Source organism: Haplochromis burtoni, unplaced genomic scaffold, assembly GCF_018398535.1.
Source record: "Haplochromis burtoni strain Fernald_Lab_line unplaced genomic scaffold, NCSU_Asbu1 Contig_16, whole genome shotgun sequence".
Taxonomy (NCBI): domain Eukaryota; kingdom Metazoa; phylum Chordata; class Actinopteri; order Cichliformes; family Cichlidae; genus Haplochromis; species Haplochromis burtoni.
The window spans coordinates 164,305-190,307 of record NW_024582377.1 but is presented as its reverse complement, the minus strand read 5'-3'; the positions used below and the strand labels follow the sequence as shown (position 1 = coordinate 190,307).

At 40.6% G+C, this 26,003-nt stretch overlaps 3 protein-coding genes across 4 annotated transcripts in view; 1 reads left to right on the top strand and 2 right to left on the bottom strand.

Moving 5' to 3' along the window:
• rpap1 (RNA polymerase II associated protein 1) overlaps positions 1-12,465 on the bottom strand; it is a gene marked incomplete in the record, with an annotated part of 19,143 nt that extends 6,678 nt beyond the window's left edge. The window contains 25 exon segments of the mRNA XM_042218163.1: positions 327-503; positions 602-833; positions 910-1,028; positions 2,532-2,964; positions 3,279-3,421; positions 3,709-3,855; positions 4,695-4,890; positions 5,244-5,353; positions 5,620-5,815; positions 5,915-6,085; positions 6,427-6,584; positions 6,991-7,149; positions 7,239-7,373; positions 7,464-7,643; positions 8,028-8,195; positions 8,297-8,398; positions 8,864-8,962; positions 9,058-9,173; positions 9,879-10,106; positions 10,265-10,432; positions 10,589-10,742; positions 10,938-11,030; positions 11,151-11,299; positions 11,417-11,611; positions 12,361-12,465. Coding sequence (XP_042074097.1) covers positions 327-503; positions 602-833; positions 910-1,028; positions 2,532-2,964; positions 3,279-3,421; positions 3,709-3,855; positions 4,695-4,890; positions 5,244-5,353; positions 5,620-5,815; positions 5,915-6,085; positions 6,427-6,584; positions 6,991-7,149; positions 7,239-7,373; positions 7,464-7,643; positions 8,028-8,195; positions 8,297-8,398; positions 8,864-8,962; positions 9,058-9,173; positions 9,879-10,106; positions 10,265-10,432; positions 10,589-10,742; positions 10,938-11,030; positions 11,151-11,299; positions 11,417-11,609 — 4,026 coding nt within the window.
• iah1 (isoamyl acetate hydrolyzing esterase 1 (putative)) lies at positions 12,458-16,376 on the top strand. The gene is made up of 7 exons (XM_005916644.3): positions 12,458-12,558; positions 12,708-12,789; positions 12,898-12,950; positions 13,113-13,264; positions 15,350-15,508; positions 15,594-15,715; positions 16,057-16,376. Exons 2-7 carry the CDS (start codon positions 12,727-12,729, stop codon positions 16,231-16,233), a joined length of 726 nt encoding a protein of 241 aa, XP_005916706.1. The 5' UTR covers positions 12,458-12,558; positions 12,708-12,726; the 3' UTR covers positions 16,234-16,376.
• Positions 16,377-17,966: 1,590 nt separating this feature from the next.
• On the bottom strand, positions 17,967-24,924 carry LOC102309255 (deoxycytidylate deaminase). Of its 2 annotated transcripts, none has more exons than XM_042218164.1 (6): positions 24,839-24,924; positions 23,920-24,001; positions 22,336-22,465; positions 20,529-20,648; positions 19,420-19,516; positions 17,967-18,293 (listed from the first exon to the last, which is right to left on the bottom strand). In XM_042218164.1, the coding sequence occupies exons 1-6, from the start codon at positions 24,853-24,855 to the stop codon at positions 18,239-18,241; spliced, it is 501 nt and encodes a 166-aa protein (XP_042074098.1). In that variant the 5' UTR covers positions 24,856-24,924; the 3' UTR covers positions 17,967-18,238. The 2 variants fall into 2 exon arrangements, with proteins under 2 accessions (XP_042074098.1, XP_042074099.1); XM_042218165.1 differs by having other exon boundaries at positions 24,846-24,915.
• Positions 24,925-26,003: the final 1,079 nt, after the last annotated feature.

Below are 26,003 nucleotides of genomic sequence, written 5' to 3'. Positions count from 1 at the left end.
CATTTTAACTTCAAACGCTTGCAGCCAATTCAAAGTTACAAACCCATGAATAAATAGAAATAATATGAGGACTGGTTTTGTGCATTTGTCAAATTGTCAAGACTTTCACCCAACAAGCTCCTTTTTGATCCAAAAATGTGCAAAAGCAGATGTAGAAGCTGTTCCCACAAACCCAGGGTCTATTGAGAGCAGCTGCAGGACATGTGGCAGCCGGGTTTAGCTTTCACTGCCGTTGATACAAAGGACAATCTTAATATGAATGCACACCTAAAACATTCAGATAAAGCAGAGCAACTCAGTGCTCAGTGTGTCAAGTGTTGCTGTACCTGTGCAGCAGCATCCTGAGAGAAGATGAAGGAGTTCACGTGAGACAAAGCAGCCACATATAAGACAGGACACCAGGAGCGCTTCAAAGTCCCAGTTACCAAAGAGCGGAAGTAGAGACGGAGGAGAGGGAGGGAATCTTCAGGTGGGGAGGTGAACCTCTCGATAGGAATGGACAGCTTCAAATGACAAGACAGACATATAAACAATAAATAACTTATTATAACAGGAAGTGGAAAAATCACTTCAACAGAGATCATTACGCCATCATCGTTACCTGTTCTAGAGTGACCCCCAGAGACCTCAGCATCCCCACGTGCTCGCCAAACACCGCCAGCCTCATGGTGGTGCTGTACCTCCTCTGCAGGGGCAAGAGGACCCAGCAACCAAACAGCCGGTCTCCAAAAGACACAGCTTCATACTGGGACACAAGGGCTGAATACAAGTCCTGGAATGAGGCCAGACCTGGAGGAGGGACGTTCAGGTCCAAAGAGTCCAGCTTGGTGCTCCTGAAAATGTAGGGTCACTGTTAACTTTTAGAGATTAGTTGGTGTAAAAGAAAAAGCTAAATGTGTCATATCAGACCTGGTGAGCAGTCTGAACAGACCCCAGGTCAGCCTCTGAACGGGTCTCTCCAGGAACAAGTCACTGGAACAGAGGAACACACAGGACAGGCGGGCGAACTTGGCGACAGGGAGGACCACCTACAGCATGACACAGAAGCAATCAATTTATGTGATAAGGAAACAGATCTACAGAAGAAACATCTGAAGGGTGTAGGTTTTCTTTGTAACTCCATTGCATGTACAAAGTACTTCTCTATGAAAATTGTGAACTATCTTAAAACATATGTGAACTATATTTTAAGACTAGCACTAATAAACTGACAAATAATTGACATTTGATTTACTGTGAAAGGAGAATATGAAGTAAAAGTTATAGATTTTGGATAACTGCGCCTGCTAGTCGCCTAACACAGCAAGCACGTCACACATCCTACATCAGTTTCTATAGAGTAAAACAAGCACATATCAAAAGAAGTCACATATTCAGACACTCGGTGACTCCAGAATGAATACAGTGAACGTTTATCATGGCCTCCAACTCTGCCTTCCCCTCTTTACCACCCCTCTGCCTCTTTCTGTGTGAGACCGGTGTGTTGGGCTTAGAGCAGAGTCCCACCTTCATCACATCCTGCTGTCAAGACTCACTTGGATTAGAAAGAGCTTGGTTCAGCTCCAGGTTTCTCTGCTGTTCTGCACAGCCAGCAGTCATCCACTCTTGGCAGGTCTAGTGTTAATGTGTTTTTGCCGTGTGTAGCACTTTGTAACACTGGTTGAAAACTAAAGTGTTACTATGACAGCATCTCACTATCTCACGCACAAAAAAATTAGTGTGCTTGTTTGTCTCTGTCCATAAACTCCTCCCACACCATCTGGAGTTGAGCAACCAAACTTGGTATACAGGTGCATTTGTGGCGCTTGAAGGTTCCTATCTATATCATATATTAAAGGTGTCATTATGTTGCTTAGCAACTGCCTAGCAATGAACTGAAATGGCCTATGTTTAGCAATTATGGACCTGTAACAACTTATAAAAGCTTCATATCATTTTTATTTCCTGAAAATAACTAATTTATATACAAAAAAGTTGAACTATGCATGATACATTACGCCACCATCACGCTGCCTGGCAACCAACTAGTAACAGACTAAAAGGACGTGTTTTTAGCCTCGATGGACCTGCAACCTCTTATGAACGCATCCTTCTGTTTTCGTTTCATGACAATAACATCTCTGTTATATGACCAGAAGTTGCATCATACAAGCCTAGCGATGACCTCACATAAAAGCTAAAATGGCACGAGCTAAACGACAAACAACAGCATCTACCACATCTATGTTTTCATTTTTTAAATGTGATTAAGTACATCAGTTTGCCAAACAATTCAGTAGTATGTGCATGTACTAGTTATATTATTATATAATGGATCAGTTCTGCTGTTACTGATATACATTTTGTTGGCTGACATGGAATATATAACACTTTTCCATTTATATGTACAACAACCCCACAAAATTGCCTATTAATTAAATGTGTTAATAATCAGATTTCTATGTGGTCTCCGCTGAGACTTGACACCAAAGCCCTCTGAGAAAATTCATGACACTGTGCTGACGGGCAACTGACTTGACTTGTTTGAATACCTTTAGCGCTTCCTCCCTCCAGACCTCCAGCAGCAGCAGCCACTGCAGACAGTGAGTCACAGCCTGCAGAGCCCCCTGAGGAAGCTCCTCCACTGCCAGCCCTCCACCATCAGACACCCCTGATTGCTCATACAGGCTGAGAAGTGGAAGGAAAGGCCAATCAGATGGCAGGATGGGACCTGTGAGCTCTGGCAAGAGATGACTTTTGATCCAGGGGTTGTGGCCCAGGAGAGCATCTCTGGACCCTATTACAGACGACTCCAGGTGGGCCAGGTGAGTGAGGAAGCAACCTCGTATGGATGGCAGCTGGACACAGGCTTCTCTCAGGAGAGCCCCGACAGTCTGGAGAGAGGGAGAGGTGTCCTTTTGTGTTTCCTCATGAAGCTTCAGCTCTCCCAGCTCCACAGCCTCAGGTCCTCCACTGTGTCCTTCTCTGGAAATCAAAGAAACAGACATAAACACCCTGATAATTTAATAAGCGAAGAAACAGAACGAGAAACTTTTGATGGAAATGGGTCATTTGTTAATTTAATCTTATTTCAAAGAAATTAAATTTTATATATAATGTCATTAGCAAAATTAGAGGACACATCAGTCACATTTTTGAGGCACTAATTTAAACATCGATTTAGACAAAGTATCATTTGCTGAACAAAATAAAAAGTAATTATAAAATTTCAGGCACTTTAGAGTAATATTGTAGGTCCTTCACTTATCTCAGATTAAACTGATTAAAGGTAAACATACGATATAAAGTCCTTGCTGAAGACAATGGTGGAGAGCAGTTCATGTGCCAGGTATTCACTGCCTGGCAATAACCAAGGCAGTACAACCAGCGCCACCTGGTGGTAAAGTGAGGCATGTTTTGCTATTTCTGAGTCGAGGGGAACCTGAGAGAGGTAAAACAGAGGGGAAAAAATAACATGATTAGGTTAAAATAAATAATTAAACATCAACAAGTGAGCAGATAAAATCTGATCTTATGCTCAAAACACCAAAATCAAGTAGAAAAGGGCTGCACCCATTTTCATTCCATACAAGGCAAAAATAAATGAACTAGCCAGGAATCATACAAGCTGTGGCATAAGAAGGAAACTAAAGCCTGAAAGAAAAATGATTTAAAATATTGTATAACATGGCTAAACTGAGCTCAACATTAAAGATGGAGTGGACGTACCAGTCTGTGAGCCAGTCGCAGCAGCAGGTAGAGGAGGTGGTGTTCGTGACGTAGAAGCCAAGCCTTGGTGTGAGACAGGCTGGGTGTAGCCTGACTGCAGCTGCGCAGGTAACCAGTCACAGGCTCCGACAGAAGCAGTCCGGTGAACTAGTGAGTGAGAGAAGGGAAATCTAAATATACGATCAGCCAATCACATGGCAGCATTTAGGCACGACGTTGAGGTCAAGACGACCTCTTAAAATTCAAGCTGAGCATCAGAATGACACGGCATGGCCGTTACTGCCAGATGGGCTGGTGTGAGTATTAAAACCCTGCATACATTTAAAGCATGCAGAAGAGCATCTCTCAGTGCACAACATATCGAGCCTCGAAGCCTGTCAGCTAAGAAGAGAAAATTAACACTACAAGCCATGTGGACTCACCACAACTGAACAAAAGATTAGAAAACAATTAGTCTTGATTTCTGCTGCGACATTCAGTCAGAATTTGAAATAAAAACCTAAATCATGGATCCATCCTGCCTTGTATCAATGACTCAGGGTGGTGATAGTGGGCCCCTTAGTATCAGCTGAGCTCAGTGTACTCGGATGACCTCCATAGTTAGTGGATCCTAATCCAATAGAGCAGCTATGTGATGTGGTGCAACAGGAGATTGTCATCATGTTCAGCTAAAAAATGTGTGTGATGCTATCATGTCAATATTTACCAAAACCTTAGAGGAATGTTTCCAGCACCTCGTTGAATCATTGCCACAAACAATTAAGGCAAAAGTTCTGAAGGCAAAAAGGGAATCTAACCTCATACTACAAAGGTGTCCCTAACAATGTGCCCCAGAGTGCAAAGAGTACCCATACCTTCATTACAAGGAGAGTCCACATGCTTTACTCATTAGTTCTATGTTTTGGTTGGACATAAACGAAGCAGAAAATGTATAAAACCAGCAAACAACAACAAAATAAAAACACCCCAAGGACAGTCAGTCCTACCTTGCTGCTGAGGCCTTTATGGATCCCTGTGATCGTCTCCAATAGGAGCCCCAGTCCAGTCAGAAGAGGGAAAGGGGAGCTGGGAGCAACCAGCCCCGGACGATTCCTCCATCCCATGCACGCCAATCCAGGGAGGTTATTAATGATTTCTGGGCCCAGAGGTATAGCCTGAGCATTACACACTACAGAGGAAGACCTGGTGTGGAAAAAAACATTAAACTGTGCTGTTATAATGTGTATGTGTTAGTCCCCATAGGGAAATAGTTCCTCTGCATTTAACGCATTCACCCAGTGAAGCAGTGGGCAGCCACCAATGCAGCGCCCGGGGAGCAGTGTGTAGGGACGGTACCTTGCTCAGGGGTACCTCAGGGTAGCCGTTCAGTGGAGTTGAACCCCCGACCTTCCGATCATGGGGCCACCACTCTACCTACTGAGCTATCCCTGCCCAACTTTTTTTTTTTTAAAATAATAATGAATGATGTTAAAGGTTCAACTCAAACACAAATTTTGTGGGAAAAAGGCTAAATTGCCATCTGTTTTCAGACATACTTGAGATTCTTTATCAGGCCTTGCACAACACTGTGAGACATCAGAGGGAGAAGAGCATCAGATGTCAGCAGCTCGAGCTCTTGAAGAGTCTCCACGGGCTTGAAACAGTTCTGTGGAGCAACATGTTCATCAGTTTCAAGGAATTTGAGACGTAAACAGCGAACAAGATAATCCTCAAGTTCCTCTTTGTCCCATGTAGCGCACAACAGGACATAATTAGCTGCATTCTCACTGTTGCTTAAACTGAGCGTGCAGAAGGAAGGATACACGATGACCACTCGCCAGCTGGGAAATCACATGACATCAAATTTTAACTTAGCATAAGTAACAATAAATATGAAACATCTCATTTATGGAAGGGAAAGGCAGGAAATACCTGTCTGGACAGCTGATGGTAGTACGCTTCTAGGTAAACAAGGTAAACTGGTATCAGAGTGAGGCTGCCGTCTTTCTGGAGTGGATCATCGAGGTTCTTAATAAAACCCTTCAAATGCCCCATTAAGGATGTCTGCAACCCTGTGACATGACCCCAAGATACAGGAGGAGGGGGAGGGCACTGTTCTCCACCGGAGCTGCAGTGAAAGCAGAGGAAGTGACATGTAAGATCAGAGCGTTCAAGCCAACGCTGCTTCCTCCAGATTCTCTAGCAGAATGGCTTCATTGATCTGTACCTGACCATCCCAGCCTGGAGCTCCTGATGGCAGCCAGCTGTGTGTGTAACTTGCGTGAGCAGAGAAAGCAGAGCCAAAAACCGCTGGAGCTGCAGAGGTAGCAGAGGATCTGAGGCAGGTGGAAGTCTGTGAACAGACTGCAGTGCTGTCACTAAGGCTGGATACAGGTCTCTGCGGGAAAACACAGCAAATCAAAGCAATTAAATACTCACTGTGAGTGAAGAGGAGAGCCTGGCTCTTACGTTTGGACAGAGCGTGAAGGGAGCCACATACAATATAAACTGGTAAGGGACCCTTTATCTAGCAGGCTGTTGGCCCATCATAAAGTAAATGTGCAAATTCCTGATAGAATCATTTGCAAATTTTCTACCTCAGTGTAGATACAGACATTCATTGTTTACATTTTATTCTATTTTCTCACTAGTGCATCAACATAGCAACATTTTTTTAAATATGACAGATATAACTGTGTTAAGAACTGTGGCAGTAATCGCTCTCACATTATAACTTACATGTATAATTTGCACGCCTGTCCATAGCCGGCCGCTACGGCCCACAGCCTGTAGGCCTCTGTGGTGATCCTGAGGGACTCGGTCGGCTCCAGCAGCAGCTCGTTGGGCTCTGCACTCAGGAGATGAGACAATCGCTCACTCGCTCCCAGAGAGTTTAACTGGAAAGGCCAAAAAAGAAGGCACAACACCGATTACCCTTCTTTCCAGCGGTCTCCACAGAGGATGTTTATTTGGCACAGATTTTACACCTTTCTGATGCAACCCTCCCATTTATCCTGGTTAGGACTGGTACTAGGAGCACACTAGCTTATAACCACTGGTCTCAAACCAGGGATCTTTTGAGTGCAAGCCAAATGTGTTTTCCCACTACAGTACACCGATGAGCAAACATGTTTGCTACTAATATTAAAAACAGGAATACATCATAAGTAACGCTAAACACTGTTTTTCTAGCTTTTGTCTTAAAAGTACGGCCCCTGGACTGGCAGCTTGCAGAATCAATGCATTATAAATCTTATTACTCGAGTATCTTTGCAGTTAAAAAATTACACTTATTGATTTTACCAGTCTTGCACAGGCATGTCTGCCAGAGGTAGCCAAAACTCTTAGAAGCTTCATTGCGCTGGAAAGTGGAAGTCCATAAATGGACTGAGATGATGGTGACCAGGAAGTGGGAAGAAACTCAGACATTACTGTCTCCATCAGACGAGGACAATCCAACACCTGAGAATGGGATACACCAAGAGGTATTTCAGCTATGAAGGACTTTGAGTTTAAAGACTTCTCAGTTGTTAAAAAGTTGCTGTTGTTACCTGCGTAGCAGATGAGGAGGAATGCCTAGCAATGCGAGTCAGGATCTCCAGGACATCCTGAACCACCCGAGGTGACGGTCGGACCACCTCGAGAATGTAACGCAGCCTGGGGAGCAGTTTCATTTTTAACAAACCCTGAAATCAGAAACCTTTGATCAGTTTCCATCCACAGGTCACGAAGGCAACAAGTAGAATGCAAAAAAAAAGGGATATTGAGATCTTCACCTTGACAGCATCCTGTCTGGCCACTTCATGATCGCTCTTCCTCTCTTCTTTCTCCTTCGCCGTCTCCTTCATACTTTCATCCAGCCCTTCATCCTCCTCATCTTCTTCCTCCTGAGCAGATGGCAGCAGGGGGAAGGAAGCCAGACCGCGAAACCAGGAAAAAGTGCAGTCCAGACACTCCTGAGTGAGGGAACTCATTTGTAAGAGGAACTTGACTGGGGTTTCAGACACTTGTACTCATTTACAGTAAAGAAACAGTGTATTCTATTCTATTCAGCTGATGTGTTTTAAAAGATATTATCCGATAATGAGTCAATGCTGTGCTGTTTATGCACAAATCATCGAAATAAAGCTTTGAGTTTTACATGATATAGTTCTTTCTTTATATTAGTCCTCAGTATGAGGACAAATTTCTGTGATATTTGTATTTATTTATTTGCTTTTTTCAAATAGTGCATATAGAAAATTACAAAGAGTAAATTAGTGCAAGTTAAACAATTATTATTATTATTCTTTTTATTATATTACTATTGCAATATTTGGCTTTATGCTTTATAATCTTACTTCATCTTCTGCACACACAAGCAGTGCTTTAAGAGCGTGCACAGCTGCAGACATCACTCCCTCCACGCTATCGTCCAATGCAAAGCGGAGCAGAAAGAGCAGGCCGGCGTCGAGCAGAGTAGACGTCACGCTGCCTTTCAGAACTGACACGTATTCTCCAGCACACGCCTGCAAAAAAAAGAAGAAGAAGAAGAAAAAAATCCAGCAACATGACAGAGGCACGCTTCTTAAAGCTAAGAGTGGAACTTCATGCGTCTAGGTTCTGGTACCTTTGAGAGGATGTTCGCCAGAGTGCTGAGCGACAGCGTCCTCTGCTGGATGATCTGACTCCGAGACAGCAGGAAGAGTTCCTGCAGGGAATAACCTGCCCGCTGGGGACAAATGTCAAGATGAGATCTCATGATAAGAGTTTATACATTTTTACAGGTGCAGATATGAGAAGAACTGAATTTAAATGAATGAGAAAGAAATTGAGTCTGATGGGATCAATCAGACTGAATAATAACAGAGAAAACTTACAGATAAACAGTGAATGGATGGGTACTTATTAGTGCTTGTCTACTCTTACTGAGCTCTCAAAGCACGTTTCACTACAAACCTCAATCTTATTTAAATCCTCTGCAGTATTGTTTTTGTACTTCACTAAAAAAACATGACATAAACTTAAAATTAAGCCACAGGTTCTGATATTTAATCTACACGCACAATCCAGTAGGTTCTACTGTGTTCTACCAAGGAGTCAACTGGAACTTGACATTATTGTCATTTTATAAAAGCATCACTCCAATTTTAAGGAGGTAAAGTTGTCTTTTTGTTGTGACTTTGTGCTGACTGACCTCAGGCTCCTCTCCATGGTGGTGGAGGCCCAGGTGCGTTGGCAGATCCTCAGTGGGTGGAATTAAAGTCCCCGCGAAGTCAAAACGAGCCTGCATGGCCTATCAGGACACACAAAAACAACGGAAAGTGTTGAATAAAATACAGAATTTTAACTAGATCTTTCATTACTTGCAAGTCAAATACCAGATCTTACTTTCTTGGTTCCTTTCCTTCTGGGTTCAGGCAAGTCTCTCAACCACTCCAACTTCTCCGGCTCCAGCTTATCCATGTGGACCCATTCCTTCTGAGGCTTCACTGGCAGATCCTCCTCTGTATTCACAGACGCATCCATTGTGGTAAAAACAGCGTAGCATTGTAAATGAAAATGACAATTAGTTAGCCAAAAACAACTTCTCCAAACAATTTTAGAAGCTGCATCTGCTGCAAAAACCTCAGCACTCATTAAACATGACTAGAAGCTTAAACAATATCTGGCTATTAATTGTAGCCAATGCAAGCGGGACAGAATAACATAATGAAGTTCTAACTTTTTGGGGGGTTCGTGTGATGTATAAGCAACAAATTAAGGGGTGAAGTTGATTTTTGCATTTTCTGAAATAAAACTTCAAAGAGAGGCTTCTATCACTCCAAATGGAGATATGAATCAGTTTTAGCCATGCAGCAACTACATCTGACATTAAGTTACACAGTTAGAGGATGGACAAGTATGAGAGCGGAAAAGTGTGCAGAAATGAGAAGAAGATATTTGACCGGGAAGTGAGGGAATGCTGGTTAACAGCTAAGTGTCATCGTCTCTTTAAAAAGTGGATAAAATTGGTCTCCTTAAGCAAATTTAAGATCCCAGAAATGAGGATTCAATCTTACCAGGAAAGCAGGCACAGGAACAATGTGAAAGTGTGCTATTGCATAGGCACACTTAATAACAACATCATCCACATATTTTAGAATCTAACTTTCATCTTAATCACCAGCAGCAGAGAGCAGAAACTGGTGTTGAATTTGAATAAATCATACCCGTCACAGCAGGTGGTGGCGCTGACAGCTCCTCCTCCTCTCCTTCCATCTCCACCTCTTGGGGTTTCTGACACAACACTGCAGCACTGCAGGAGCCTGACTCTCTGCTCACATCCTGAACTGGAGGATCTTCTGTGCCACTTTTGTCCTTGGGGTGTTTGGATGGGGAGGGAAAGGATGGGACGCTCTGTGCTTTGCGAGATCTAACAAAGTCCACCAGTCTAGGATCTGAGAAGCAAAAATAACTGCTGTACAGAAATGGTGATAAAAAAAAAGTGTGATGTACGTGACTAGTACATCTAAATAGATAGAAAATCCACCCCATCACATCTTAATTATAACGTGCATTATAAAGAAAAGATCCTGCCGACAACATCAATGCCTACCGAGCTGAAACAAGAGCTTCTTCTGCTCCTCGAGTATCTCAGACTGGGACATGGCTTGGAGCTTGGCCTGGTTTTCCATGTGGATCCTCATGGTCTCTCCTGAGCTATCGGGACCCTGAAGCCCCTGCCCGGACACCAACCTGGGACCGGAGACTGCTGCTGGTTCTACTGAACAGAGAGACGAAGAGGATGGTATAGAAGGGAGGAAAAATATTTTCCAGAAAGTGTTACTACTGCTGAAAATATGTAATTCCTAAATTCTTCGAAAACACACAAATAAACTGAGACCTGTGTTGCATTTGTGATATTAATGGTTAACCCCACCTGCAGCATCACACTGATCTGTATCCATGCTAGTTTCTGGGGTTGGAGCAGCTTCAGATAAACTATGTAATGTTGTCTTGCACTCTTTTAGCTTCTGGGCAGCAATCTGACGAGCAAAGATGCTCTTCTTTCCTCCAGCTGATGACAGAGGTGCCTGCAGGGAGGGAACAAAAAACAAACAAAAAAAAATAGGATTATTTCACACGACACCAAATGAATGCAAAAATAGCATGCCATCGTACGAAGAGGGGGTGACTTACTGCAATAAATATAATAACTGATTATGAATCTATAGTGGCTGATAAGAAATTTTACAATTTAAAGAAGAGATGATATTATTGACCTTTACCTGATTGCTGGTTTCTGAGCGGTGCAGCACTTTGGGGAAAGCCATGCCTGTAAATGCTGGTAGAGATATTGGAGTGGAGCTGGTATCTCTCTCCTTGACACAAAAAAAATACACATACGTAAAATAAATAACTAAAAGAATCCCAAACTATGGATACACCAAACAAGACATTAAACAAGTCTAACTGAGAACAGACAAGAAGCTTCCACTTACAACAATTCTGGAGAGAACAGCACTGATGTGAGTGTCGTGTCTGTCCAGCCTTTCCTCGGCATCCTCATCCTCAAAGGTGACACGACTCGCTTTAAAGCGAGACTTCTTAGGAGGGGCTGGGGTCAGAGAAGGGAGCTGATCTGGAAGATCTGCATTTAAGAGAGCAGCTGAGCTTTAGCTACTTACACAAGAGACCCCAAAAAGTTAAAATCAGACAAGTTTTAAAACACAATATGCTCTTGTGAAAAATCTGTGTCATCTGTAACCTTCAATGGTGACCACATCCCTCTGGCTCCCTTCATTCTCCCCACTCCGCCCTTCTCCCTCTCCAGCTTCTCCTCTCCTCTTGTCAGGGCGGCGGACAACACTGGCGGCGGAGGGAGCGCCTGAAGTGAGAAAGTGCTCCTGCTCTCTCAGGAGGTCTGCCTCTGAGTCAGTTGGCTTGGGACGCCGCAACATTGCTGTTAAGGACACAAAGAGGATATTAAACATAGGCATCTTGGGAATATTTTAACAGCAAAACAAGCCTTTGTAGCCACAGCTGGTCTGCATGTTGTTACGCAAAGCCTATGTTATCTTATATTGCAACAGTCTTTCAATTTCCTACGTACTTTAGGGAATTTTATAAACAAAAATATATTTAAGTTTGAGTAAACTTCACGTAAAAAAAAATGTTTAATGATATTGTTAATAATACCATTTTTTAATATGCAGGGAAAACCCTGACTTTATCCCAGCCCATCACCTTCCAACACCTAATCCTAACACAAGTCTTATTAATAGACGCATCTGTTGTGTCAGGCTGTTTCATTGCTGTGTTTATCTGAGACTCAGGTTCGTCAGGTTGGAAACTACAAATACAATCTGTGGTTGGAGATCATAGTCAGTGGAATTTGACAGTGTCATGCCCGTAGTGCTAACTAAGCCCATATAGGAGGGCATTAAAGGATAAAAATACACTATCTTCAATTAAGCGTTTAGACATTAATAAATAGTGATTATATGAAAGGCGATGGGGGGGTTTTCATCCATTTTTCACGTGTAGTTAAGTTTACCGCGGATGAATGTAACGTACAGCTGACGCTAGCTTGAATTCCATCACAGTTCCTTTTTATCTGGAGCTAAATTTGTCCAAAACAGTACCAAGGAGTATAAATTTAAACTATCTGTTTTTTGCTATTTGAAAATCTTGATAATAGCGGGAGCTAACCTTCATTTATTAGCTGGACCTTTGAAGAATCCACACAAGACTCTGCAGCTCGCACGGAAGATTTTTGATGTGACACAACAAGGCGGAAGGGGAAAACGTACTCCGGGAACTTTCAAAATAAAAGCCCTATCAGCATTAAAAGTGCGGAAGACATTTCCTTATTTATTCCTTCCTTCCTTCTTCTTCCAAGGCTACTGGGTAATTTGTGGATTGAAAATATAAATTCTAATGAGTTGTTGTGCAAACACTTTTAACGCGTCTTCGGAAACTGAGTTTACAGTGTAAACAATGCATTTGATGTGCAAGCTTTACCTATAGAATCTGACGTTTCTCTTTCCTTTCTTTAGGAACCGGCTTGGCTTCATCATGTCCAAGTTCACGTCAATCATTTGGCCTAAAGTTATTTTATTTGGGGACTCCATCACACAGGTTAGATAGTGTTTACACTTTAATCTATTTTACTATTTGTCTGCTCAATCACTGTCTACTTTGACTGTTAGTGTGGAAATAATTAATCGGTGCTGTTGATTCTTTCAGGTTTCATTTCAACCCAATGGGTGGGGAGCAGAAATTGCCGATAAACTTGCAAGGTGTGTAGTTCCATTTAAATTGCATTCCCTTCATAATAGCTCTGACTTCCAAACAGGTGAAAATACACACTTCTTCTAAGAGAAATTGTGCTTGTGCTTGTGTTATGCAGCAGTTGCTTAATGTGACTGATCTCTGTATCTGCGATTTTATTTTGCCTTTAGAAAATGTGATGTTATAAACAGAGGATTGTCCGGCTATAACTCCAGATGGGGCAAGATTGTTCTTCCTCGGCTCATAAACCCTGAAAATTCAGCAGACAGCAAGATAGAAGCAGTTACCATTTTCTTCGGAGCCAATGACAGTGCATTGGAAGGTACAGCTTCACTGGAGCATGCTCACTCTTGTTATAATTTAACAAATACTTGCACATTTGCAGTGATCTACACCAGGGGTGTCAAACATAAGGCCTGGAGGGCCAGAATCGGCCTGACAGAGATTTCATTCACAGGCCATTTTATTAGGTACGGATTGCTAGTGCCACTTTAGACCACCTTTAGCTTTTAGGCCTGTCTTATTTCTTTATGGCATACATTCAAGTGCTGGAAACATTTCTCAGAGATTTTTGGCTATGTTGACATGATAGCATCATAGACCTGCTGCACATCCATGATGTGAATCTCATATTCCACCACATTCCAAAGGCCCTCTATCGGTTTGAGATCTGCCGATTGTGGAGGCCGTATGAGTTCAGTGAACTCACTGTCATGTTCAACAAGCCAGTTTGAGACAATCTGGGCGTTGTGGCGTTCAGTCTGCAGTTTCCTCAGTTTCCTGTTCTTACCGGACAGCAGTTGTACCCGGTGTGGTCTTCTGTTGCTGTAACCCATCCGCTTCAAGGTTCACGCATTCAGAGAGGCTAGTCTGGACAACGTAGTTGTATGCAGGTTGAAAAACTGAGAGCAGCCCATCTATCACCAACAACTATGCCACTTAAATCACTTTTTTCGTATTTCAATGCTCAGTTTGAACTTCAGCAGGTCATCTTCACCATGTCTATGTGTCTATATGCGCTAAACTGCTGTGATCGGGCGATTAGATATTTGTGTTAACAAACAGGTATACCTAGTGCTGGTCAAGTTACTTGAAAAAAGTAATCAGTACCTAATTACTGATTACTTCCCCCCAAAAGTAATCCCGTTACTTTACTGATTACTTATTTTCAAAGTAATTAATTACTTAGTTACTTAGTTACTTTTAAAAAACAGGATTTACAACCTGAATAGGTGATAAAGCGATAGATCTTTCAGCCCAATTCTACTTTTTCTGCATAATCCATCATACAAAATGTAATCAAATGGAAAAGTCTCTTTTTTTAACTTGTTTTATCAGTTTTAATCTTTTAACTTTATGCATCAAGCAAAAATTTAATTATATGCAACATTCTCTGACTTGAATAAATTAGTTTAACATTTAAACCTATTTTCTGCACATTCCAGCACATAAAATAAAATATTTTTTGTGTTTACACTCAGTCTTTCAAATAGATGCAAGTAAAACACAGCAGAAAATAAATAAAGTCAAAGACTCAGCGGTCCTGTTGCTCTATTTTCACCTGTAAAGCAGGACTACGGTAGGCGGAGGTTTACCCTGGTGCAGGTGTGCCGCGGTCAGTTGAAGAATCCGCGAGTTTCTCTGTGAGTTTCCCATTACGTCGTTGCGCACTCGGTGCTTGCTTGGAAGTTTAGGGGTTTTTTTCGCTGTAAAAAGAAGTTTTCTTCCCACGCACGATGGACACTAATGTTTTTGTCACTTTTTATGGAATCAAACTCAAAGTAAGGTCAGTACTTCCACGCTTTAAACGCTGCACGCTCATACTCTCTCCCGCACTCGATATATGATCCACTGTTGATCTGCACACAGCTGTTGTCACGAACGTCGCACTCGCTTACGTCACTGTCATGAGACATTCTCGCAAAAAAATCACGGTTTTAGTAACGCAGTAACGCAGCGTTCCTACGGGAAAGTAACGGTAATCTAATTACCGTTTTTGCAATAGTAATCCCTTACTTTACTCGTTACTTGAAAAAAGTAATCGGATTACAGTAACGCGTTATTGCCCATCTCTGGTGGCCAGTGGATGTTTATTGGCATCTTGAGAGTTTCCAACAAGATCATGACTGGTAGTCAAGACATCACAGACCATATTGGCTTGGACAGCTGGATTTATTGCTGGATTTTTTTTAAAAAGTCACCGGCTCTCCTCACGGATGAATCCTCATTCCTCCGCTGTTCTTATTATACATTAATGACTGCTGGGAACATTTTTTTTTGTGATGACAAGAGGCTGCTGGATGTTTATTATAATGTCTCAACTGCAAGTCCCACAGCCTTAAATGAATTTTTATGACATATTTTTATTAATAAATGTGTCTGTATATTATCATCTCCTTGTTTACAGGTAAGAGCCAGCAGCATGTGCCTGTGCACGAGTATTCTGAGAACCTGAAGGAGATGACCAGGTTTCTGGCCTCTGCTGGTGTAACTGCTGACAGAGTTATATTCATCACACCTCCCCCCTTGCATGAGCCATCCTGGGAGAAGGAGTGCATTCTTAAAGGTAACAGGAGCTTTTCTCCTTCTTCATTCCTGTCTTTTTACACAGTCCTACGCAGATCCTGAGCATCCCTTTGCGTCTCCTGCAGGATGTCCTCTCAATCGCCACAACTCTGTAGCGGGGCAGTATGCCCAGGCGTGTGTCGAAGCTGCTGGTCAGTGTGGTGTAGACGTCCTGGATCTCTGGACACTCATGCAAAAAGATGGACAGGTGAGGATCAGTACTTCTAGCTGCTGTTTGTTGCTGATATTGAGGCTTTTGGCATTCAGGTGCTGCAGAAATCAAATGAGATCCATAACATAAAAAAACAAATGCTTTCTCAAATGAATAACAAACATTTTTTATTATAATTTCATTATTTTGTCAGATTTTCTGGTATTAAACAATTAATTTTAATATTGCCAATCAATATTATAATGTATATAATTTTTTTATGCAGTCACTGTGATTTCCTTTTTTAAAATCTGATCTGATCTTGTATTCCTGTATACAGTGTTTCTGTCTTCAGGTCTTCTGGCCTCAGATGTCTTATTTTATCATCTTTTGTACAGGACTACACGGTCTACCTGTCTGATGGGCTTCATCTCTCAGAGAAAGGAAACCAGTTTGTAGCCCAGCATCTGTGGAGGCTGCTGGAGAGCCGTGTGGCTGACCTGCCCTTCATCCTGCCCTACTGGGGAGACGTGGACGCCAAGAGCCCCGAGAGCAGCCTGCTCTGTGATCAGTGAAGGACACTTGTTTCAAGATTGTGCAGAGAGCCTTATAGTAGATTGCATCATGCAACACAACATGCAAAAAGGTTCATACGAATTAATGTGTCAAATGCTAGACCATGTATGAAAGCACAATAAAGATTTTTACATTCTTTTTATATTCTGTGGCATGCCTGGATAGAAATCATAGGAAGACTTATACATAAAAAGCTTCATTTGAGCATCTACTCCCAGCATTTTTACACAAATGTCAAAACTTTCTACTCCTTAAATTTTAAAAACAGGCTTGTTACTTTAGTTTTAACACATTTGATCAGAGTTATTATTTGATAGTGTTGCATGCCTTATTTTTTTCTTTTTTGCAGATGAGCCATTTTAAATAAAGAGGTGGTTTATTTAGTGGACTTTAAACACAGTTTGCTGAGGCATTATGGAGTATATGACACCTTTGGGTGGATCCAGTGGTTGACCCACTGAGACAGATTTTTTTTTTTTTAAATACAGTATATGCAGGCCTTCAAACCGATTCAGCCTGAACAATAAGGCAATCCTAATGGTGTAGCTGGTGATTCCTTTTGGGTTTTGTTTTTTGGCTCAACACCCGATTGTGCAGTTGTCTGTAAGTTGTGGCCTCTATTCTTTAGCATCTAGCTGGCGCTGCAGAAGAAGACCGAGCTTAAAGGCAGTAACGTTGAAAGCTCACTTCTCTCAGAGATGGAGAAAGAAAGGACTGCCCAATGTGATTTAACACATTTTCTTAATAAACTGAAAGCCTAAAGAAAATGTGTTAAATCAGATATTGAATCTGTTTATGATGTAAAATAATGGGGGGGGGGTCATATTCTGCAACAAAAAAAATATGATAATCTGAGCTATGCTAACTTTGTGTTATTTAAATGGTGGATGAAAGATGTTTGATGGATTTAAAGTAAAGCACTTTGTTGGACAGTAGCTACAGTGTTCATGGTCAGATTTAGGTTATGTAAAGAACAGCAGATGTTAATGATCCTTAGATGCATTTACTGAATTCCACCTTTATACAAACTTGATAGGATTTAGTGTAAAGACAGTATAAACAGTATATTGTAAATGTAGGGGATGGAAATTAGCAAAGACATGAAAATCTTCTTAAATCTTGTTGAATTCATTTGTGCAAATCCACAAAGCGCAGGAAACCTCAGAGCAGCAGTAACACAGTAGATGCTGCTATAAACTACTATAAAGATCACAGTGACTTGTGATTCTTTTTCCCCTGCTGATTTTTCGTTTCCTCACCTCCCATATCTCACTTTAACCCAACTGAACTCCATTTCCTGTTTAGGTGTTGAGGCAACGTCACCCTCTAGAATGTAGGCAACGAAAAAGAAAGCGTTTTTTATAACTGATTCAAGCTGAGTTCATTCATTAGAATAAAAAATTAGGTCTGGTTTGGTTAACTCCTGTGCAGCTTCAAGTATCATTGAGAGGCTAAAGAGATAGACTGCATCATTCCTCATTTACAAAAAAAGATCATTTTATAATATGTATGGTACATACCTTGCTCTGCCCTTGCTTCTGTCTTGATGAGGGAGGATGTCCCATTTTAAAAGCTTTCGATACCAAAATAACAAAACCGTCCTTTAATCTACTTTCCAGTTGAACATCTCCTAACCCACCTTTCATTTTACTCTTTAGTAATTTCTATATAAGCTTTTTGTAGATTTGTTATCAGCAGAAAGAATAGCTGCTAGAAGAAGAATTTGGAGACGACAACAGTTTTAACCATATTAATGCTTTATTATTACTATTATTAGTCTCCCATTTCGTTACTTCTTTTTTCATTTCATATGCTTTTTCCCAGTTTCTTTTATTACATTCTGTTCTATAATTTGTCAAACCAAATATTCTAATTTCAGATTTGACCTGCAAATTAGCCTTGGTCATATTATTCTCCAAACCCGTCCCAAATCCATTTTCTGCTGATTCTTCTTCTGCCTTACTGCCCCATTCAGCAGCTCCCCAAGATGAGTCTTAGGCATTTTCATTCGATGAAAGGCAAAGCAATGGCAATTTGAGGCATTGTGTGCACAAAGCGCCTGTGAAAACACAGAAAACACACATTCAGACACGCTGGTCAGTACTGCTGCTGCAGTAGCAACACTATAGGGTGTTTGGGGCTGTGGGAGCTGGATGACATTGACTATAAGACAGTTCCAAAACAAATCCATCAGCAGCCACAAAGGGAAGAAACATGGATGTCAAAAAATGGAGAGACTGAGTTTTTTTGCCCAAGAAATGAAGCACCGCGCATGGCTGCCAATGTGGTGAAACCAGGATTTATGCACAACGTCAGCTCTCATGCTAAGCTTACACCTCAGATCCCATTTAAAAACGTATCGATATCAGGAAATGTTACCTGATCTAAATAAAATAATTTTGTAAGTCCAGTAGCAAAAAAAAAAGAAAAAAGCTGCAGTTTGGGTAAAAAAGGACAGAAAGACACAAACACATTAATCCAGTGAAGATCTACTAGACTAACTGTAGACTACATAATCACAGTGCGTGTGGCTTGTTTGGAAGGGTTGCTAAAAGAAAGCTTGCTGTATCTTAAAAGAACAAACCACAAGAATAGATACGGTGATGTTTGGAGTAGTGAGATTCTGCAATCATGGAAAAGCAGATAGTTGGCTTATAAATATTCAAAATATTGAAGCTTGTGATAGAAAATATTTTATATTAAACTGAGGGGACTTGTTTCTCTCTTCTTCTACTGTCATGTCCCTTATTATACTGTACTATCCATCTCCAAAACAATCAATGCAGTGTGATTAGAGTTTACTTTGTAATACATTTCCTAGAAACAAGAAAGAAATTGTTACTTTGGACAATCCACACCTACAGAACACAATGTCCATATTTTTCAGAGGAACTGCTTTCCACTGAAGAAATAAAAAAGAGAAGTTTGTTCTTGCTTTTGTCCTGTAAGTCTGACCACTGTCATTACACACCATCTCTGCCATGCTTACATTTTTCTTAATATTACTTTGAAAGAACAGTTACAGTTCACTCTTTTCCTTCATCTTTACACAGGAAACTACAGAAGAGGAAACAAACTTTATTTTGCTTTACAGATCTCACCTTTAATTTAATCAACCAGAAAGTCTCTACAGTACACTGGTGCAAGAAATATGTTCTTTTATTGTGTCCCAGAAATGTACTCACCTGTACGGTATCCCCGCCATGTCAAGCATCCTTTTGGATGCTATCGTTCCAGGTGTATTGTGGTACTTGTCACAAAGATAAACCACTTCCTTCAGACCTGGAGAGATTGAAGAAAGAATTATAAAGGAATCCAGAAAGCTGCATTGAAACTTGAAGAGTCAAGACTACTTAGCAGGAATACGGGGATCTGTGTGACTGTTAAAAGGATAACGACATCTTTCTGGAGGAAAAAAAACAGTATGCACCAGTTCTGTTCAAAACTGCAAACTGAGAAGACTTTTGGGACATTTGTGCTGTCAGCAACGCATAAACGTTCCCAGTTGCACACTTGGACAAAACAACACTTCCAGGCGTGCATGAATTTAAAATAGGTTCTCATTACTTGTTGATTTGCTCTGCAAATACAAAAACACAAGCACTTCGGTTCAGCGTGGCTGCACCCTGCAGGCTGTTCCGTGCACTAAACAACACAGGATAACTTATGTGTTGTTGTTGTTGTTGTTATGTGTGTTATGAGAGTGCAAGTAATGTGGATGTCTAGGTTGTGAAATAAAATTGAGGCACAGGTGGCCAGAAGGGGACAGAGGAGGAATGCCTCCCCTGCACCTCAGTGCAAAAATGTTTTTGTTTGAGTGTCCTGAGCCAACAAACACAGCATTACCATCAAAATAAAAACATGTGTTAATACAGTTCAAACTATATTCATGATCTAAAACTATTTAACTATAAGTTTAGCCACATGACAGCCACACCTCTGGGGAAAACAAAAACACGATTGTCTTCCTTTTTTGTGTCACAATAAAGTAAACTCTTTGTCCCCCATGGCACACAGAAAAACATAGTCAAGGTGAGATTTGTTGTGACACAATCTAAATGACAATTTAGGGGGGAAACCCAAAGAATCTGCCTGCTGCCAGTTTAATATTATTAATAAAGGTAACATATTTCTTAGTTGAAGCTGAGGACTTCCTCCATCTCCAAAAAGTAGATCAAATGACAAAATTATATTTTCGTAGTTCACCTGGACATGAATAGCATTATGTGAGACTTCGACACGTGTATAACTGTATAATTAATTGCAACTGACTATGTGTGTTGTCAGCACCCACCTGCCTGGATGATGAGTTTGGTACACTCATTGCAAGGGAACAAAGTCACATACATGGTGCAGCCTTTCACATCAGCATTCGCGCTCGCGTTCACTATGGCATTCAGCTCAGCATGGCACACTGTGGGACATGACATTGACACAATCCTCAGTGAGTGCATGAAATTCATATTTTAAGTATAATGAGCTTGAAGACAGGTGTTAAAAACAATAAAAAGTCTAAAACTTTGTGGACAGCAAAACATATCTGGTTTTATTTATATGCATATATAAGATTTGAAAAGAGACTGGACAAAGCTCAGTGGAATTCAGCGTTTTAATGCATTGTTCTTATCCAAGGAAAACAAAATCATCACGTCATCGCTGTTTAGTTCACTGGAAACACTGCAGTAGAGAACGTTCACTGGATGAATATACACAGTATCATCAAAAGGTTCTGGGAAATGACACTCTTTACACTTCACAATCTGTGATTGGCCATCAGCATTTTACTTAAGATGTATTTTACCACCTGAATGGTCTTCCTTAGAATTCAGTCTCTTAATACTACTACTACTACTACTACTACTACTAATAATAATAATAATAATAATTGATATGTAAAGTGATAATTAACCCGATTCAGAGTGTATACTGATAGGAGTTGGCCATGTTTTACAAATTAGTCTTGTAAAACAAGTCATTTCTTTAAAAAAAAAAAAGTAACAGTACAGCGACTGTTAAGAGAATCTATAAGTAGAAAACTATTCTTAAATGTGTTTGAGAAGCAAACAAAAATTGAATCAGATTTTTGCACTCTGATCATAGTAATAATGGTAAATGGTAAATGGCCTGTATTTATATAGCGCTTTACTAGTCCCTAAGGACCCCAAAGCGCTTTACATATCCAGTCATCCACCCATTCACACACTGGTGATGGCAGCTACATTGTAGCCACAGCCACCCTGGGGCGCACTGACAGAGGCGAGGCTGCCGGACACTGGCGCCACCGGGCCCTCTGACCACCACCAGTAGGCAACGGGTGAAGTGTCTTGCCAAAGGACACAATGACCGAGACTGCACAAGCCGGGGCTCGAACCGGCAACCTTCCGATTACAAGGCGAACTCCCAACTCTTGAGCCACGATTGCCCCGATAATAATAATGTATTAGTCCAACCTGTTTTCTTTTTTGCACCTGTTTTAGATTCAAACTGAAGTGTCTTTGATCTTTTTGCCCCCGCATGCTCCTAAAGTTTGCACTTTTGGTCTGGTTTAAAACCAAAATGACAACAAATGTTTTATTGCTGGGCTGACAGCAGAGTTGTCCAAATTTTCTTGTTATTTTTCTGAAGTCAAAAAGTAAATGTGATGAGCTCTGCAGCCTCCTGTATATATAAAGTCATTAGTTCATTGAGGATCGTTGTGCACCTTTTCTGCTCCATAATATTTCTGAGAACACAATCCTTTTGCTCCTTTTGGCTGTTGCATCAGAGTTTTTCCTCAAAGTTGACACCAGCTGAATTCTGGGCCCACCTACTTTGCTTTAGTGCAGTTATTTTTATTTATTTATTTATTTGTTTTAGTTATTTTACGTGATTTTGCTACAAATCACTGAATTTGATTCTTCACACATAAAGAGAGCACAGCATAAAATGACAAAAACCTCTTCAAGAGGAATATCCAGACATCCTCTAACACATTAATACTGTGGTTAGATGAATAAAAGCAGGAGTGCTTTGCTTAAACAAAATTATTTAAAACTTGAAATAATTCGGTCAAACTGAATAACACAGGAGAAAAAAACAAGTGTGTGGAAGTGCATACTCACCATACATGTATTTTGTGTCAAGTTCATCACCTTCGCGATTCCATGGCAGTTTGCCTTCACAGCCATTGGGCATACAATTGTGACCAGTGCCAACTATCTTATTGTCCTGGTTCACTAAACATGCTCCCACCTGCAAACAGAGAGAGATGTGGGAGAGAAATTTACCTCAAAAGGTTACAAATGTGTTTAACATAATCCACAAGGATCATGGTCATTCATTTATTTATATAATACATTAAATTACAAAACCAATGCCGACCAAAGTGCTGCACAGACAAACAAAAGAACTAGTACCAAATAACTTATAATATTAGTACCAAATACCAAATAACTCTCATCCTGTATTAAATGCCAGTGAATACAAATGTGCTTTTAGATGAGATTTAAAAAGATTGACAGTAGTAGCCTGTCTGATGTGTAGGGGTAGATTATTCCACAGTTTAGGCGCTACGACGCCAAATGCTCGATAAGCTTGAACCAGCCTCGACCTTGGTATGACTAAAAGCAAAAGATCATTTGGTCTAACAGATTTAGAGGGCACATAAGGCTGCAAAGGTCAAACAAATACCCAGGAGCCTGTCCATTCAGGGCTTTGTAAGACAACGTGAAAATAAAAAAAAACTTTTCTGAACTGAACAGGGAGTCAGTGAAGAGAGGCAAGCACCGGGGAAGTATGTTCACACCTTTTAGTTTAGAAGACGAGCTGCAGCATTTTGGACAAACTGCAGTCTTGCAAGACAGTTCCGACTAACTCCTACATATAAGGAGTTACAATAGTCCAGCTGGGATGTAATAAAAGCATGGATCACCTCTTCAAAGTTTAGTGAGTCGAGTCATGTGAGACTGTTATGTGGTAGCCGGGAGTGGTTTCTGAGTCAGCTGAGAGGAGAGGTGTGGTTTTGTTTGATGAGGTGATTTTTGTGCTGGTGTAAATAACAAGCTGAAAGATTTTCTGCAGCGTCATCTCTTTTCTCTTTTCTTAACAGTGTAACATTTTTACACTTTTTAACTTGTTTTATAGATTTTTATCACCACTTTACCATCATCTAACAACGCCTCTGACTGCAGTAGGTGGCACTCACTGGGATCATTTTGGGTAGAAGCAGAGAAATGATGTGTAAATGCTTCCTACTTTTGTGAGTCAGCACAGAGCCTGAAGCAGAAAGACCGGCTTAACAAAGAAAGTTGACAACAACCATTGTGATATCCACCATCTCTAACTGGGGATTTAGGTTTTGCTGATCCAGCTCACACAAAGAAAGCTATGTTGAACTTCTTTCACAGTACACACCTCTGAAAGAAGGTGGCCGCCCCTCCCTGAGTCTGGTTCTGCCGGAGGTTTCTTCCTGTTAAAAGGGAGTTTTTCCTTCCCACTGTCGCCAAAGTGCTTGCTCATAGGGGGTCATATGATTGTTGGGTTTTTCTCTGTATCTATGAAGCGCCTTGAGGCGACTTTTGTTGTGATTTGGCGCTATATAAATAAAATTGAATTGAATTGAATTGAAAACTGTTTGTCATGATGTTGGATACAAGCTTACTGTGAAGTATCTATCATTCTCAATCCATATGCAAAGAGACACATACCTGAGTGTTTGGGTCATTGCTTCTTTTTGCTGACAGAACAGCTACACCCATGAAGTAGTCTGCATCAATCAGGAAGTCTGTCCTGGTACAGAGAATTACAAAAACGCAGACACAGTAAACTTTATGAGGAGAAATATAACGACAGCCTTTAAACCAATTCTTTTAAGACACCATGTGAGAATGCAGCATCCAAGCAGTCACTTCTATGCACCTTCTATGATACGGTTCAGTTTGCATTACTTGATGTACTTCGGCAGTAAATTAATGGTTTGACATAAACTCAGCCACATAAAAACACTAGAGTGGATTCTTCTGAGTAGAAGCTTGATTTACATAATCATCAATTACTGGCTGTAATTTAATTTACTCAAGTCTCCTTCCTTTTTTTAACAGAGGAAATACAATGTTTGGAACCCCCAAAAAGTTGATTCTGTTCATCTGGACGTAGCGTTCACAGTGGGAGAAACATCCCACTCATCCAAGTGATTTTTTCAGTCTCAACTGTAGAAATCACTTGGATGAATCAATTTTTTGGGATTAATTTACCTGGATTATTGAGAATGCATCAAGATATAATGCCTGGAAATTTGCTTAAAAGGCACAAGTGTAAAGATTTACAAATGTGTGTAGTGTAGTGTATTTTGCCAATAATGTTTTTTGTTTTAAATTTCACTTAAACAGAACACACAACATTAATACAACAAAGGCTGATTTGACAAATAAAATGCATTTCTACCCAAGCTGATGCTTTAAATATTTAATTGTTATGATTTTGCAGCAACAGATAACAAAGGCTATGTTAATAAGAGAAATAATTTCCACTACAGCTAGGTGAATAAAAAAAGAAAGAAGTTCATGATGTATTTGAGAAAAAGATAAAAAAATAAATAAATCAAGCAAATAGTTAACAGATAATTACCTCTGACCTTGTGCCATACTCTTTAAAAAAGCGTCTTAGCAAGTACAAGATGTTTGTAGCTCTGGACGGCTGAAGTCTTTGCTGAATGTTAACGATAGATGATATATATGAGCATATGAACCCTCCAGGTCAAGGCCACACCTCCAATCACCTGGGAGGCGTGTCAGTTTTGTGTCTGTACTTGTTGCATATGTGTGAGGGCTATGCCTAGGATTTCCCTTGTTATTATTATTATTATTATTATTATTATTATTTTATTTTTATTTTATTTTATTTTTTTAAATAAATAAGTCAGGTGCATTTCTAACCTTGGTAATGGGGAGTGTACTGTAAATTTACAATAGGTAACACCTGAAAAAAGACTCATTTTGTGCCTTATGATTGTGGTAAGAATATTAATTTATTTTAAATTAAACATTATAAACATTGATGGTTCTTTTCTTAATGAGGGGGTCGATCTTATCTGAATGTGTGCTCGAATCAAAACACAAATACAAATAAACCAATATGACTACACCTTACAGTATTTTACAAATGTATAATCCAAACCCCGGAAGCAGCAACATGCCCTGTCTCCAAAGAAATGGGGCAGTCTTTTTCTAACAGACTTACAATAAAATAAAGTTGATTAGGCTTATGCCAACACTTAATTTGATTTTGGTAGCAAGAGTAGTGTTGTACACAAAAGGAGTTTTTTGACAGCAAAAATTGTCAGAATTGTAAAGCTGATCTTAAAATATTGTGTAAATGATTACTATTTTTATTTCCTCCTTTCTTTTTCATTTTTTCCACAGTAACTGGTTTCACTATCTGTGACTGTCAGGCAGGATTGTCAGGAATTTCAGGACTGTCGGTCAAACACTGGTCCCATTCTGTGGAGGTAGGGCAGGCTGCAGAATGATGGACAGACAAGTAATGTGAGGTTTCTGGATCAGCTGACAGGAGAGGTGTAGTACTATGAGGTGAGGTGGGTTAGTTGCCTAGCATGCATTTGCCTACAGTCCTCTTCCTTGTTTTTCAGGAGGTGTGTAGCTGGTTTGACACGCTCACACACCCTGACATGGAAAGAAAGACAATGGACAACTGAAAACAGGGGCGATTCTAGGATCAGAGCTTTGGGGGTGCTGAGCACCCAAAGAGCTGCCCAGCCAGGCAAGATAAACTT